Below are 16,124 nucleotides of genomic sequence, written 5' to 3' on the forward strand. Positions count from 1 at the left end.
CAGAGAGTAGATTTTAAGTGTTCTCACCACACACACAAAATGGTAAGTATGTGAGGTAATACGTATGTTAATTAGCTTGATTTAATCATTCTGCAATGTATTTGTGTTTCAGTATATCATGTTGTACGCTATAAGTATATACAATTTTTACTTGTGAATTTAAAAATAAATCTAATAAATTGAACTGAACATGAGAACAAAATGTTCAGAAAAAGGTTGGGGAAGACACACCAATCAATGATGGATACCTTGAGGGGAGGGAAGGAGAAGGACTTCCGCTGTTTATTCCCTACTATCTGGTTCTCTGTCCAGCTGGAATTTAGGATGAACCTGAACAAGAACGTGTGCTACTTGTATTTAAAAACAAAACAAAACAAAAAAACAAAACAAAAAGGGCTCCATGTGACGTTGCAGAAGCATCTCATCAGAAAGCCTAGACAATTTGCTTCGGAGTCAAGCAAATGCTAAGTTATTATTTGGAAAAGATCTTTATTTAAGGATTGAAGACAGAACATACTCATGGCACAAATAATAGGAACTCTGTCTATACACGATCATATACTCTAATCATTAGAACATTCCCTGAACACTTGCTGGGTTTAAACCAACCTTGAAATCAGTTATTTGCCCAAGGCAAGTAGTAATTTATGGCAAGCCCATAGAAAAGACAGATGATTTAATTGATTTGGCTGCTCGTGTCTCTCCGTGGAAGAAGAAGAATATTTTATTCTCGAGGCTTGGTCAGGTCAGGCCCATTCTATCGGGATTTGTACACCAAAAACAAAGCACCCAACCAGCGTTTAAAAAACATCATTTTTACATACCTGATCGCTTCTGCCATTTTAGTGCTTTCTCTTTTCCTGTCATCTGTCAGACGTCGTATAAAATAAATAAAGTCAAGTCCACAACAGAAGACGCTGCCGACCGCGCTGAGCAGTACAAGCTTGCTGTCGTCGGCAGCGGCTGTGCTCAGAGCGCTCTGGACTTCTCTCATCACCTGAAAGTCACCAGAAGTTAAAGTGGCAAAGAATATTTTGGGTGTGAAATCCTAAAAGCATTTTTTTTTTTAGACAGTCTCATTCTGTTGCTCAGGCTGGCGTGCAATGGTTTAATCAAGGCTCACTGCATCTCGAACTCCTGGGCTCAAACAATCCTCCCGCCTCAGCCTCCTGAGTAGCTGGGACTACAGGCTTGGGCCATCATGCCTGGCTAATTTGTCAACTTTTTTGTAGAGATGGAGTTTTGCTATGTTGTCTAGGGTGGTCTTGAACTCCTGGGCTCAAGGGATTCTCCTGCCTTGGCCTCCCAAAGTGCTGGGATTACACACATCAGCCATCACGCTTGGCCTGAAAGCATTTTATTACTGGATAATCTGCATCTATGAAAAATGCATCATAGCCTGATATAGTTACTGATATCTACCATGATTTTAATTAATTTGCAAATGTCTCTTTTTCTGTAACCAGAGATTGAGATGCTGGGGATGGAGTAAAATATAACTACATAACTAGAGTATAATTAAAAAGACATGGGAATCTACATTATCTTAGTATTTCTACAGCCATTGCGGCTCTTAGATAAGGCAAGTTGCTTATTGTATCACTGGGCATTTCTCCAGTTTGGACAGCAGGTGGCACATTCAAACCAGTTGAAAGAAACTCGTTCAGTTCTACTGTTTCGGTTTTGTTTTGTTTTAAAAACTACCCTATTACACTTGGGACAGAAAATAGTTTGCTGCGTAAGTGCATTAAGTCCAAGTACGTTAGCACAGACAGGTAATTTTAGGGCATAAAATCATTTTAAATGATCTCTGTGAAGCATTTAAAAATAACCAATGAAGGGACTCTGCAGTCTAAAAGTGTACCACGGACCAACTTTGAACTGGTTTGTTATGTGACCCCGGGCAAACACACAGACTTTCTGTAGTTAGGTTTTCTTGTCTGGACAAAACTCAACCTAGCTACTCATAAACTACTAGGACTTCACATTTTGGAAAGGTACAGGTTAGGATCAAATACTGCCAATTCTAGAAACTTCACAAAATTCATGTTCTAACCTTTCCCACTACCAGTTCTAGAAAACTTCCTTACAAGGCACTACCAGCAATGAGCATGCGTGGAAAGCCCTGCTGTGTGTTCTGCTACAGCCGCTGAGGAGGATCTGGGGACTGGAAAGACAGTAAATATTCTGAAGGGACTGGGACCCCTGGGGCACTTATATTCTGTCTGAACAAAGAACCCTTTAAGAATCTGATGAAACCTAAAGCAAGGCGCGTGCACACACATTTTCCACGTGCCTTCATGGAGCCCTGTGCCCGCCAGATGAAGAGCTTCCAGGCAGGAGGTGGACCAGAGGCACGGAGCCCTGGGTGGACCCACACCCAGGAGAATGGGGATGGACACGCAGCACACTCCAAGCATCCTGAATTCATGGCCATCAGAGGTGTGACACGGAGCAAAGCCCGCAACTTCTCCTCTGCTCCCTCCCTTCTGGTGGGCATCGGGAGATGGCCCAAAGGGAAGGTTTAGAAAGAGCACAGGAAGAGCCAATTCCGCCAAGCAGGCCCGGAAATCAGGCAGGGAGAAGCGCGAAGCCCATGCCAGCCCAAGAGTGCCTCTCACCTCTGGATTCAGTGAGTTATTCTCTGAGGACTTTGTGGATAACAAGATGTGGGTGAAGCCATCCTGCTTCCTGACCACAATATCTCTGTATCTGTAGGCACTTTCTGTTTGCCTCACGCTGAAACGCAATCGTTTGTCAAAAGGCTGGTCTCTTCTGTCGTCAATAAATTTCCTTTTGCTGGCCGTCACTGCTGTAACAGATGTCTGTATGCTGGTTGTCCCATTGGCTGTTAATGCATCCATGAACGGAGATGTACCTGCTGAGAGTTTGAAATCACAGTAGTCTGTGACGTCCCACCACCAGTTCACTCCCAAGTGTCATCTTTGAACTGGATAAAAATGTTCATTACACACTTAGGATTTAATGTATTCATATAAGAACATTAAAACTTCGAACCTTTAGAAAGCCAAAGTCTACTTTTAAAGCCACTTTTTCTCTTTCAATGTCTGACAAGAAAATCACTCTTTTGTTTCCCCTTGCCTAAAAAACACAGATGGAGACGTACTCATTGAAAGGAGGCTACACAGTTAAGAGATTTTTTTAAAGGACAGAATCAAGAGAGAATGGATCTCGTGGAGAGTGTCTGTTCCAGGTTTGAGCAGCTGAAAGAAAAAAGGAAAATGACTCAGGAAAATACCTTATTATTAGAGCCAAGGCCATCTAGTCGAAACTTCTTTTTCCGAAGGCAAGATGAACTGGACAGACACACGGATGCAGCCGGCCTTCTCTCTGGGTCACAGAGCCGTGTGGCAGCCGCCACTTCAGACCACCGCCCCTGTGTGACACTCAGCAGTTGTTTCTAGCTGCCCTGGGAGGGGACTATCGGAAAGTCCATCTACTTGTCCCTGTTCCATCCTTTTTCAAACAGCCCTGTTAACCAGCTGAAGATAGCTCTCCTCTCTCCCACCACACAAAGCATCCTGCCAGCGTTCCCTCATACGCCACAGCTTAACAGCAGCGTGTTTTGCCAGGGTCTTGAGATGGGGTCTTGCTATGTTGCTCAGGCTGGTCTCAAACTCCTGGCCTCAAGTGATCCTCCTACCTTGGCCTCTCAAGCAGCTGAGATGTACAGGCACGAACCACTGCGCCTGGCTAAGAATGCAAATAATTATCCTATCTACATGAATTGTCCAGACATGATCTTATGTGGTGATGAATGCACAGAGTGGATGGGGAAAAAAGGAAAGAAATGTAAGAAAACCAGATCGGGCTTTACTAGTAACATCAGCAACGGGAGAAGTTCCCTGAGCGCGGAGCATGAAGAATTATGAATCAGAAATATTTCCTCCAAACTGAAAGAGAATAAGCCAAAGCCACCAGAAAACTCAAGAATGGACATTTCAGAGGAGCCAAATAACCTCCCTGGCAAAACAAGCTAGCTGTCATTCAACTGCTGGAAATACTACTTTAATTGCTAGAGGTTTTCTTTTTTTAAATTAAATGTTTTGAAAAATTTAAAGAGGTTATAATACATATATATGGTTCAAGAACCTAAAAATATAAAAGATATTAGAGTGAAAGCCCCTCACAACCTGATCCTATTTGCACAGGACCCCCTGCCCTCTCAGACACTGGGGCTGCTTTCTCAGGGGCCCCACCAGAGCACCTCCATGGATATACAAGAAGATATCACGGCAGACTTCTCCATCACCCTGGCTTTTAAAAGCACACATGGCAGCACACTAGACACAGGGTTTTGCTGTATCTTATGCATTGTTGCCTTGCTTGTACTTATACAAGAAATATACATTGCTACATCTCATGGTTATTCCTTTGACAATATCTTAGAATGGCTTCTCTATCAGAACAAAGCTTCCTGTTCTTTCCAAAAGCTGCGTGGCAGGCGAGGCCCACGGTAGGGATGCACTATAATTCCTTTTCCAGTCCACACTGGAATACGCACTACTATTCAGGGACTTGTCGATATGACCAACGACACAGTGACCTCTGTCACCCCAACGCTGTCAAATCTCTCAAGTTTCCAGAGGACTTGTAGCCTGGAGTGGTTCTAACTGAAGACCTCTGGGTCGGATGTTACCCGTCAGCCAAGGTGTTGCTGAGTCCTTCCAAGGAACTCAGGAAAGACTTTTCTTTTAACCTCCATCCTCTTCCCTACCAGATCCTTCTCTCATCTTCGTTTAAAAATGTTTGGCAATCTTGTCTCCCCTCAGGAGCCCTCTCTAATCTGCTCCTCTCCTCCGTGCCATCCTCCAGTCTCAGTCCCATCACAGCCTCACCCGTCTGCACTCGCTGTCTTCATCTGTCCCTCTGTCCCTCTGTCCATCATTCTTCAACCCATTCAACTGGGACCCAGAGTCCACATGGCCAGGAACCTTCTGAGTCTACAGAAATGGATGCTGGATGGCTCTGAACCTGTGAGTCTGGAGGAGTGGGAAAGGGGCTTCCACAGGGCAGCCTGGAGTTGCTGAGGGAGGAGGCGAGGGAGAAACGCTTGCTCCTCCAGGGTGAGTATCCAGGGGGAGATGTGCACGGCCCGAAGTGCACAACTAGATCAGGGGAGGGAAGTCAGGGCTGGAGAGAGGTACTTGGGGTTGGTGCCAAAAATGGCTAAACTGACAGTATGAGCTCCCAGGGGAAGACTGACACAGAGAGTGAGCCTGCTGAAGCCAGCTGGGAAGTGCTGGGGAGGAGCACAGGCAGAGCCAGGAGGCAGCAGGGAAGCAGGAATAACTGGCAATCACTGGCTTCCTCAAAGGAAGGAGAGCAGGCCACAGCAGTGAGGATGTGTCTGCAGGGGCACGTGCTGCAGAGGTGGAGGAGAACGCAGAAGAGGTAACATAGGGGGAAATGAGAGGCCACTCGTAAGCGTGGGCAATGCTTCACTACGGCGTGAAGAGTGGAAGCCAGACCACAGGACACAATGAAAGACAACTAAAAATCAACCAATAAAAACACACATGAGCACAGCAGTTGTTGTTAAAAGGGCAGGTGAGAAGACATTGCCACTTAGGTGACAGCCGACAGCAACGATTTCCCTGCCTAAAGAGAGATCGCACCAGGAACAATGCTGTGCGGAAGCAGGCAGAGGCTACGTGACACAGTGCTGGCATGTTGAGACAGGAGGCAGATGTGGAGACTTTGGGCATTCTCAGAAGGGGGTTCCTTCAGACTACACATGCCAGCAGCGGGTAATGCCAAGTGAGAGCTCCGTGGGTCTTTAAGAGCTCCGCAATCTGAGCTGGATTTTTAATTGCTGCTGTATCCAAGCACAAAAAGCAGCATCCTGGCAACACAGGGAAGGCCTGGTGCCATGGCCCAAATGCCTGTGCCTCACCCCAATTCCCGTGGTGAAATCCTCCCCAACAAGGCGATGGTCTGAGGAGGTGCGGCCTGTGGGGGGTGATTAGGTCATGGGGGTGGGGCCCTCATGAATGGGATGAGTGCCCTTAAAATGAGGGCCAATACCCCCTGGCCCTTCTGCCATGTGACGATGCAGCAAAAACGTGCTATCTGTGAACGAGGAAGTGAGCCCTCAGCAGATCCTGAACCTGCTAGCACCCTGATCTTAGGGTTCTCTCCAGAATTATGAGGACAATTAACACAATAATTCTGTTGTGTATTTACAAGCCACCCAGTTTACGGTATTTTGTTATGGCAGCCCAAATGGCTAAGACACCTGCCTCCCACCAGGACAAAGCTGGCTGGCTTCAGGTCCGCCCTCCCCACCTCTGAACTGCTCTTGCTTTCACTGTGTCTTTCCTTTCTCTATGTAAAAGTCACATATTCCTGCCGGGCGCGGTGGCTCAAGCCTGTAATCCCAGCACTTTGGGAGGCCGAGACGGGCGGATCACGAGGTCAGGAGATCGAGACCATCCTGGCTAACACGGTGAAACCCCGTCTCTACTAAAAAAAATACAAAAAACTAGCCGGGTGAGGTGGCGGGCACCTGTAGTCCCAGCTACTCGGGAGGCTGAGGCAGGAGAATGGCGTAAACCCAGGAGGCGGAGGTTGCAGTGAGCTGAGATCCGGCCACTGCACTCCAGCCTGGGCGACAGAGCGAGACTCCGTCTCAAAAAAAAAAAAAAAAAAAAAAAAGTCACATATTCCTTAAACCCTCCCAGCAGTTTTCCTGGTGGCTTCCTTCCACCGAAGCAACATTTCTAGGCTATGGAGTCCATGCAGCCTTTATATGTGAGTCTCAGAAAAAGCTCAGCATTTTCTTTGAGGCGATAGTGCCTACGGAACTATCCGTGGTTCTGCTAACTTAAAAATGGATTCATTTTGGCTCATGCTGATCATGACTACTTGACTTGGCCTTCAGCCTCCTGTGTTAAAACTGTGTTGGCTCCTAGTGCCAGTGAGGTCCCTGCTCATTTCAGACTCTGTGATCTTGCTGGAGCTTCAGCGACCACACCCCATCCCAATGTAATTCCTGGCACTCCCTGTTACTCATCTGAGTAGGGCATGTGACACTGAACTTTGCACTATTTAGGTAGAGAAGTATTCACAGCACGATCAAGTCTTGGAGTCCCAGACTGCCAGCACTGACTAGGACCCTGATCATCACATGTGCCCCCCACTCAAGACAATCGAGCCACAGTGTTCTCACATCACCCAGGGTTCTCACGCCACCCAGGTTTGTGCCCATCTCAGGACCTTTGCACATATTCTTCCCTCTGCCTAGAACATCTATGACCTGGAATTCAAATGGCCAGTTTCTTCTGCTTATCTGGACGGCAGCTCAAATTTCAGTGTCTCAGACAAGCCTTCTTGGACCTCCCATCCTAATGCCGGTCCCTCCCATCAGCACTTCATATCACCCTGGTTTGTTTTCTTCAAAGCACCCCTGAAAGTTATTTCTTTCTCATTGTATTTTTATTTATAGTATCATCTATGTACTCCACTAAGCTGTGTGTAAGAGCAGGGTCCTCACCTGTCTTACCCACCCATCTCCAGTGCACACAACACTCAGTACATATTTACTCAGTAAACTCATGGAAGGGGCCTTCAAGTCCCTTTAGTCCACATCCCTCAATTTAGAGACGAGTAGCTTAAATGACTGGCCAAGTGTCACACAGCTCATTACCTCAACCCAAGCCAAGGATGGTAAGCTCTACACTTCAGAGCAGAATTAGCTGCTCATGACTAAACAAATGGTAATCACTGAGATTTAGAAAAAACCCACCCCCCCACCCCAAACTGTGGAAATTAGTGTGACTCCCTGGAACGATGACTCTCATGGAAACACAGGAGTACAAGTTGCCTCAGTGAACTGAGAGTTCCTTAAGGATTTGGATTCAGAGAGTACCAAGGCTTTCCTAGGATTTATTAACATAAAATTCGACTAGGAAAGAAACCTATTTTAGTATCTCTTGCAGTAATTGATTTTCTTTTAATATGTTCAAGAACAAAAAGGATACCCTCAAATACACATGGTGAATCTGTTAAGTATCACTGCTTCAAAAAGTGCAAGTCTCTAACAATGACTTGTGACACCCACTTCCCACCTAAAGAGAACAGCGTCTGTACTTCTTCACCTGCCACTGATAACTAGGAAACTGAATAAAATACACATAACAACTGCAGCTGCCACACTGCAGGTGCAGGGAGGGGAACCCAGACACAGCTGGCAAAAACGCTGTCTTAGAACAGATGACTTGGGGGAGGCCCAGGAGGCTGTAATTTGTGAGGCATGATACGGAAAAGGAGGGAGCTACACAGACAGAAAGTTCCAGAGAGCCTAGGGATCCCTTTGAGTCTTTGCTGAACCAATCTGAGCATGCACAGGGAGAAATTCCACAAGGCTGGGCAGTGAACAACTTTTGAGGAAAGAACAATTACCAGAAACCTATAAAATGAATAATCTCAAGTTTGCCTAGGGACGGAAGTCCTCATCAGCCAGAGCAGAGACCTCATCAAATACATGAGGCATTCAGTAGAGAGACCCCAGAACAGTGGAAATAATCTAGCTCTAGAATACAGAATACTTAAAACTGCACTAACAAAGCTTCAAAATAAGCTGTGAAAGGATCAAACTGATATGCAACTAACAATTTACTGCCAGAACAAATCTAACACTTTAAAAAAGCATACAACAAAATCCAGCACCCCAAAATGTAAATCACAATGTTCAGTAATCAACCAAAAGTAATCAACCAAAAGACAAGAAAAGAAGTGGGAAAATAGGACCAGTGACTAAATCAGTTAATAAAGACTAAAAATGAGAGATGATGGTATTACCAGAAAAGAACATCTTCAAAACTGTTATAATCTCAATGTGCATAAGGATTTAAAGAAAAACATGAACATAATGCAGAAATGAAAGATTAGAAATAAAAATTTCATTGAATATGTTTAACCAATTAGATACTAAAAAGATCAGAGAACTTGAAGGCACAGCAATAGGCTGTGTCCAAAATGCAGTATGACAGGAGAAGAAACAGAAAAAATAATGAGCCATAGTGCTCTGTAGGACAATGTTAAGTAATCTAGTATATGTGTAATTTGAGTCTCAGAGAAGGGATGTGTGTGGGGGGTGTGTGTATGTGTAAGTAAACTATTTGCAGAAATAATAGTGGAAAGTTTTCCGTATTTAATAAAAACCAGAAGCTGACAGATCCAAGAAGCTTAAAAAATACTAATTATGATAAATACACATAAACCCCAAACTAAGGCCTATCATAATCTGTTGACAATGTGAGAACAAAAAGATTAGATAGAATAACAGAACTCAATACTGACATTCAGAAAGTATACAAGACAGAAGAAAATGGAATGGCACCTTTGAAGTATATCAAGAAAAAAAAAAGTCAACCTATATACCCAGCACACAGGCAGCAGAAATGTCCTTCAAAAACAGAGGAGAAACAAACACATTTCTAGACAAAAGCTGAGAGAGTTTGTTACCAGCAGGCCTGCACTGTAAGGAATGTTAAAAAAATGTTCTTCAGGCAGAAGGAAAATAATACCAGACAGAAAGAAGCCTGAATATATACAAAGGAATAAAGAGTATCAGACCAGTAAATATATGGGTAAAAATGACCTGCACCGACTGCATACTAAGTGTCATTAACTAACTGTAGACAGTAGTCACTGTTTGGCCTCATCACCGAAGCAATGTCTCCCCTGCTTTCATACCAACCTAACAAAAATGAATGAAAACCACTTTGCACATACTACAAAAATATATTAAAGTAGCTTCAAAAAATGACTATTCTTTGGAAAAATATAAATTCTCAAGACTGATCTTTGATGTAGCAGAAACAGAAAAAAAAAAAAAAAAACAAGGAAAGAGAAAAAATCATTAACGAATTACCTCTTAAAACAGTTTATAGGCTACGCAGGTTAAGGAACAGCTGTGTAGTACCAAATAGCCTCAGAGCACAGAGAAAAGAAAGAAAATTCACCCAATCTGTTTTGCAAAGAAAACCCTGACTAGACACAAGTGCCACAGAGCAAAATCACATACCAATTTTACCCATTACTCATGAAAGCACAATCTTACTGTACTAATGGTTAATGGTTTATATAAAGGGCATTTTAAGATGTTGTGAGATAGCTTAGTTCAAGGACAAGAATTGTAAAAATATACTCAACAACATTTCTAGATTCTGGGAACTATTTAGAAAATAAACATACATTAAAAAGAAAATACCCATAATCCCTAACTAAAATTAGGAATAAGTAACTTCAAAATTAAAAAAAAAAAAAGGAATAAACAAGTAGAAAACATCAAGTTGTACTAGGAAACATAAAAAGACCCTCCCCCCCACAACCACACACACAAAAAAGGTGGGGGGTGGGAATGCCATGATTCTGGAGAACACCAAATACTGTAAAGCTATTTCTCTTTCCGAATTTGAATTCTAGTAGACTTCTGATTAAAACTTTGGTGGTTAAGATTTAGCAGGACAGCAAGACAAGCTAACATTTTTTTGAAAAGAATAATGAGGGAAATATGCCTAACTAGTTGTATATTATCAATCTACACGAAGAGCACAGTTCTAGCACAGGGGAAAATGATGAGCTAGAATTAGTCTAACAGCTTCTATGATGAGGATACATGCATCACGAATCAACAAGCTGGTATAAACCATTCAATAAATAGCAAAAGTCTTGTTTAATAAAAAGCATTAACAGAACATGGGAAGTTTCTAGACGGAGAAGAACTTAAACACGAAAAGGGTTAAAAAATTTGAGTACATAAAAATTGAAAATTTCACAGATGAAAAGCTAGTATTTTTATCATTAAAGCACTAATAACTGCAAAGCATAAAACAGACCTAAAAACACACACAAGGCTGGGCGTGGTGGCTTACTCCTATAATCAATTCCACCACTCTGGGAGGCCAAGGCAGGTGGATCACTTCAGGTCAGGAGTTTGAGACGAGCCTGGTCAACATGGTGAAACCCTGTTTCTACTAAAAATGCAAAAACTAGTCGGGTGTGGTGGCGCATGCCTGTAGTCCCAGCTACTCGGGAGGCTGAGGCAGCAGGCAGTGAGCCAAGATCACACCACTGCACTCCAGCTTGGGTGACAGAGTGAGACTCCGTCTCAAAAGACACACACGATGTGTACAGCTAATTCGAATGATGGAATGAAAACACTAAAACACAAAAAAATTGATCTGATTTTTAAAAAAAGACACATTCTTTCTACCTTCAGATTAGAAAACTTTAAAATATGGCAATCTAGGGCTAGCGAAGGGCACATATACATAAATCGGTACATTCCTAGAAAGCAATTGTGTAAGATGTGGCCATCAACCCCTGCCCTTGTAATTCTACTTTTAGAATTTTACTCCTAAAACAGAAAGTATATGAGGATACGTTTTTACACACAAAAGGTATTCAAACAGCTTTACTTTTGAAATGGAAAAATTGCCAAAAGCACTAAACTTTGTGCCTAGCAGTAAGGAAATAGTAAAATCAATGATGGCATACATGTACCTGACTTAGTATTATATAGCTATTATATTTGTGAAGATTTTTAAAAATACAGGTCAATAAGTGCATCACAGCAGCTATCATTTATATCATACCTTACACATGCTGAGCTCCGAAGCATAAAATCTGATTCAAATCCCTGCAGCAGCGCACCTGAAATGTGTGTGGGACCTGCAGATCTGATTCCCACGCTCGTGTCCTTCCACTGCCCATCCCCAAAGTCATACATGAAAAAAATAAAAATGAAGGTAACAAAAGGGGTATGTGGACAGATAGATATCAACAATGTTTCCATGTGAGTTTATTAGGAATGTAAATTATAGAAATGTTAATAATGGCTCTTTCTTGATGAGAGAGACACAGAATAAATCTTATCTTCTCGCTATTTTGTAAATTTTTGCAATATATTACTGACAGAATCAAGAAAGCACTTGAAACTACACTATAGGATAAAAAATCCAGACAGAAGTGTCTGGGATATTATTCTTCACTAGGTAAAGATTAACAGATATTTCTCCAATTATATTTTAGTTTAGAATTGTCTAATCAAGAGTTAGCAAGTTTTAATATGTTTTTAAAGCAGAAGGGTCTCAATTGCAAAAAGAGTTCAAAAACTGCTTTTAACTATCTTGGATATTAATGACCACTGTTGTCTTTGGTCTGAAGTCAAAAAGCAAGGACTACAGCATCTACAGAATTAACAGCTCTCCCTTTATGGAGTTTAATATTTCAAAACATTGTATTTACATATATTGAAAGTAATCCTATGTACCTATACAAACCTTACAATTTTATTCAGATTATATAATCTGCAAATTTTCTTTAAGAACAAATTTTCATATGAACATGGAAGTAAATGTAGGCTTTAAACATCAATACTTCTTTTCTTCATAATGTGTTAAATAAGTCCTTCACAAATAATTGTGAAAGTGTCTTTGCTCCACCTCCTTCAATTCCAATTCCCCATCCATAGGGGTCTCCGAGTTATAAAGGCCAGTCTCATTCTAGTAGACTTCCAATAAAAACCTCAGTGGTTAGGATTTAGCAGGGAGATGGGCTAAGAAATTTTTGAAAAGAAGAATGAGTGAAGTATACCTAACTAGTTGTATGTTATAAATCTACATGAAGCGCATAGTTCCAGTACAGGGAAAATGATGAGCTAGAATTAGTCTAAGGATAGCTCCTGTGATGAGGATAGATGCATCACAAATCTATATAAGCTGGTATAAATCATTCAATATATAGTTCACTATATGTGCTCATTCTTAGCCATCTCTAAGAAAGACATTGATACACCATCAGGACTGAAATCAGGTTTTGTTGTAAAAACAAGTGACACATTAGGAACAATCTCAGTATACTGTGAATTTCACACATTTATGCACAATTGTCTAAGGCAGTGAATGCACAACCGCACCCAGCTGAAACTGGCTAGGCAGGAATACACAAAACACACAGAGAACACACTCAAACAGCCGCCCACCCACATCAGGTATTACAACTTTCTGTATGATTTCAGATTGCAGTCCTTCTATTGCTTCACAGTAACCACACGCTGAAACCTTTCCAATGCCCACTTCCACAGGCAAATTTCTGCTGTCCTTTTTCAAGATAAAGTATCATATTTATTGTAGTACTTGCTTTTCTTAACTATTTGACACTTGAAATTGTGCCACTGTTTCTATTAGGCTAACGTGCCCATGACAAAGTTTCTGTGGGCTGTGCCTCTCATCTCATTTGCCCCATAAGCCCTGTAGCTTTTATTGCATGATTTTCCAGTGTGGTGATTTTTAGGAACACATATATCATATTACAGCAGAACTCATTGTAAGTTTTCTTTCTACTGCTCAGTATCAAAGTCATTCATTTTTTGGTTGACTCAAGAAAAAATTTATTCACAGCCATGTTTTAGACGTGGCCCTAAAAATAAAACCATCTAACTTAATGATATGCTTCAAGATGTCATGCAAACCAACCAGCAAGAGCTCAATGGGGAGCAAGGATGGAAATGCTTACTACCAAACACCACATTCACAGAAGGCTTTAAACTCACTTTAAAAGCAAAAGAAAAACCTGAGAACGGAGAAGGTGTAAAAAGCATTTTAGTCCATGAAACATACAAATAATTCCTTGAAACTGCTAAATAACTTCAGAATGCTAGAAATATAAGGAAGGACAGGTGAACGGCAAACCACAAAATGAGAACATTAAATACCTGAGACTCCACAGGCTTAGGGAGCATTCTGAAAATCAACAGAGAAGAACACAAGCTACGGTTCCTGCGATTAAAATGATTCTGTTTTATAGCTAACTTTTCATGGAGAATCAACCCCAAAAAATTAAGTGCCGAAAGAAACGAGGGGACTTTAAAAAGAAAAATAACTACTTTGAGATAAAAGTACCAACTAACGAGATGATGTATCTTTAAATCAACTCTAATGATATTTTCCTAAAACTAAATAAGACTAGCCTGATTAAACCACAGAACTGTGAACCTAGAGACACATAATAATGTTGTATCAGATGTGGCAAGTGCAATGTGCTGCATGATGGCAGGGGTTCTCACCCTGACTCTGCAATGGGATTGCCAGGGGACTTTTAAAAAATGCTCCTTGGAGAAAGGGGAACTCTCTATTAACCACTGTTGGTAGGAGTGTAAACTAGTACACTCATTATGGAAAAGAGGATGCAGGTTTCTTCAAAAATAAATCTGTCATATGATCCAGCAATCCCTTGACTAGATATTTATCCGAAGAAAATGAAATCAGCATGTCAAAGAGACCTCCGCACTCCCACGTTTGCTGCAGCAGTATTCACAATAGCCGAGATATCAAACCGACCTAAATGCCCATCAACACACGGATGGATAAAGAAGATGTTGGTACATACACACAATGGAGTATTATTCAGCCTTAAAAGAAGAGTGAAATTCTGTCATGTGGGGCAACATGGGTGAGCCTGGAGGACGTCATGCTAAGTGAAATAAGCCAGGCACAGCAAGACAAATACTGCATGATCTCACTCATATGAAGTCGACCTCACAGGGAGTACAACAGTGGTTACTAGAGGCTGGGAAGGAGGGGGTGGGGGGAGAAGAGCCAGAGGTCAGTTAACAGATATAAAATTAAAGCTAGACTGGAGGAGTAAGTTCTGAGTGTTCTATGGCACTGCAGGGTGACGATAATTAGCAACAATGTATCGTATATTTTCAAATAGCCAGAAGAGCAGATTTTAAATGTTACCAAAATAAAGAAATGATAAATGTCTGAAGTGATGGATTTGATCACTACGTATTGCACATATATATCAAATTATATTGTACATAATTGTAAGGTGTACATAAGTGTTGAGTAAAAATAATAAAAAATAAAAGGAGGTAAAAAACACTTCCTGGGCCACATTTGCAGGCACCCGAGGGCTCTGGGTGGAGCTCAGGCCCGCACTGTGATCAGATGCACCCCGAGGCTGGGGACCTGCTCCAGGTCGGTGTGTCTGCTGTCCGTTGATGATACTGCGTATCAGAGGACCCAAACAGGATATTCAGGGTAACCCAAAGGAAATGGCTCAGGTCAGAACACTGAGATTACAGCAGCAGTAACAGTTCCCGTAAATCAGAGGAGGGACTGTTCAAGTCCAGGTAATTAACACAGATAAGGAACAATGATAAAAGGGGAGGCAGGCGGCTCAGGATCTGGAAGCCAGCAGGGAGCCCTGAAGTGCATACTAGTGGGCACCATCAGGATTACTCCGTGTTCCTCGTTAAAACTGCACCCAAGGAAACGCACTCAACACAGTGAAGTGGTCTCCAGTGTAGACACACTGTAACTGCTCGTTCTTGTATTTATACTTTTTTAACAATATCATTCAGGAAGATAAAAATGTTCACATATTAATCATCTTTCTTCAGGATTAATTGCCCACACATTGATAACTCTTTCCAACTTTGTTTTATTCCTCACTGAAAGCAAGAGGGGGAATTCCAGTGAACAGTCATACTGGATTTCAGAGCAAGGTGATCACAGGAGGTCAGAGACACAGATACCGAGGCAACGGGTCGGCAACCAACATCTGCGGACCCATCACTGCTGGCCGGGCAGTACCAGGTGTCTCACCCAATCCCCACACCATAATCCCCTGAAGATGAAAACTTCAGGTCCAGGATGCCTAACCACCTCGCCTGCCCAAGGTCACTGAGCAGGTGGGGGGTGCCACGCTCATACCAAATTCAGGCCCATGAGGCTGCACAAATGTGGTCTCCATCACACCCAGCTGCCTGCCACCACATAGGCAGTAATGGCACCTACACATGAAAAACAAACTAGCAAAAGAAGAATGGTGGAAAAATGAGTGATTACTGACAAGAAGCCTCTCCACGAAGGTCAGGAATATTCCCAGGGAGTGCTGGGGAAGTGCTGAGATTTAAACTGACTCCCAAGTGCTTTGCATGCCTTTGGTGCTCAATATGTATTTTTTGAATGCAATTGGTTAAAAAAAAATATATATGGCACGCCGAGGTACCTAAATATGCAGTATATCTGGCCACCTCCATTTCTAGGCCATCAGCAAAGAAACGGAGGTGGCCAGATATACTGCAT

At 42.3% G+C, this 16,124-nt stretch overlaps 1 protein-coding gene across 6 annotated transcripts in view; it reads right to left on the minus strand.

Moving 5' to 3' along the window:
• The window catches only part of CDYL (chromodomain Y like), a 177,710-nt gene that overhangs the window by 17,358 nt on the left and 144,228 nt on the right, over positions 1 to 16,124 (minus strand). For 3 of the 6 annotated variants that reach the window (XM_015449932.3, XM_045390465.2, XM_065544479.1), the window contains 2 exons: positions 2,622 to 2,881; positions 825 to 997 (listed from right to left, as the gene is read on the minus strand). In XM_015449932.3, coding sequence (XP_015305418.2) covers positions 825 to 997; positions 2,622 to 2,881 — 433 coding nt within the window. Of the gene's footprint in view, positions 1 to 824; positions 998 to 2,621; positions 2,882 to 3,259; positions 14,917 to 16,124 lie in introns of those variants that run through there. The other 3 variants (XM_015449933.3, XM_045390466.2, XM_045390467.3) reach the window with 2 other exon arrangements.

This window comes from Macaca fascicularis, chromosome 4 (assembly GCF_037993035.2).
Source record: "Macaca fascicularis isolate 582-1 chromosome 4, T2T-MFA8v1.1".
Lineage (NCBI taxonomy): Eukaryota > Metazoa > Chordata > Mammalia > Primates > Cercopithecidae > Macaca > Macaca fascicularis.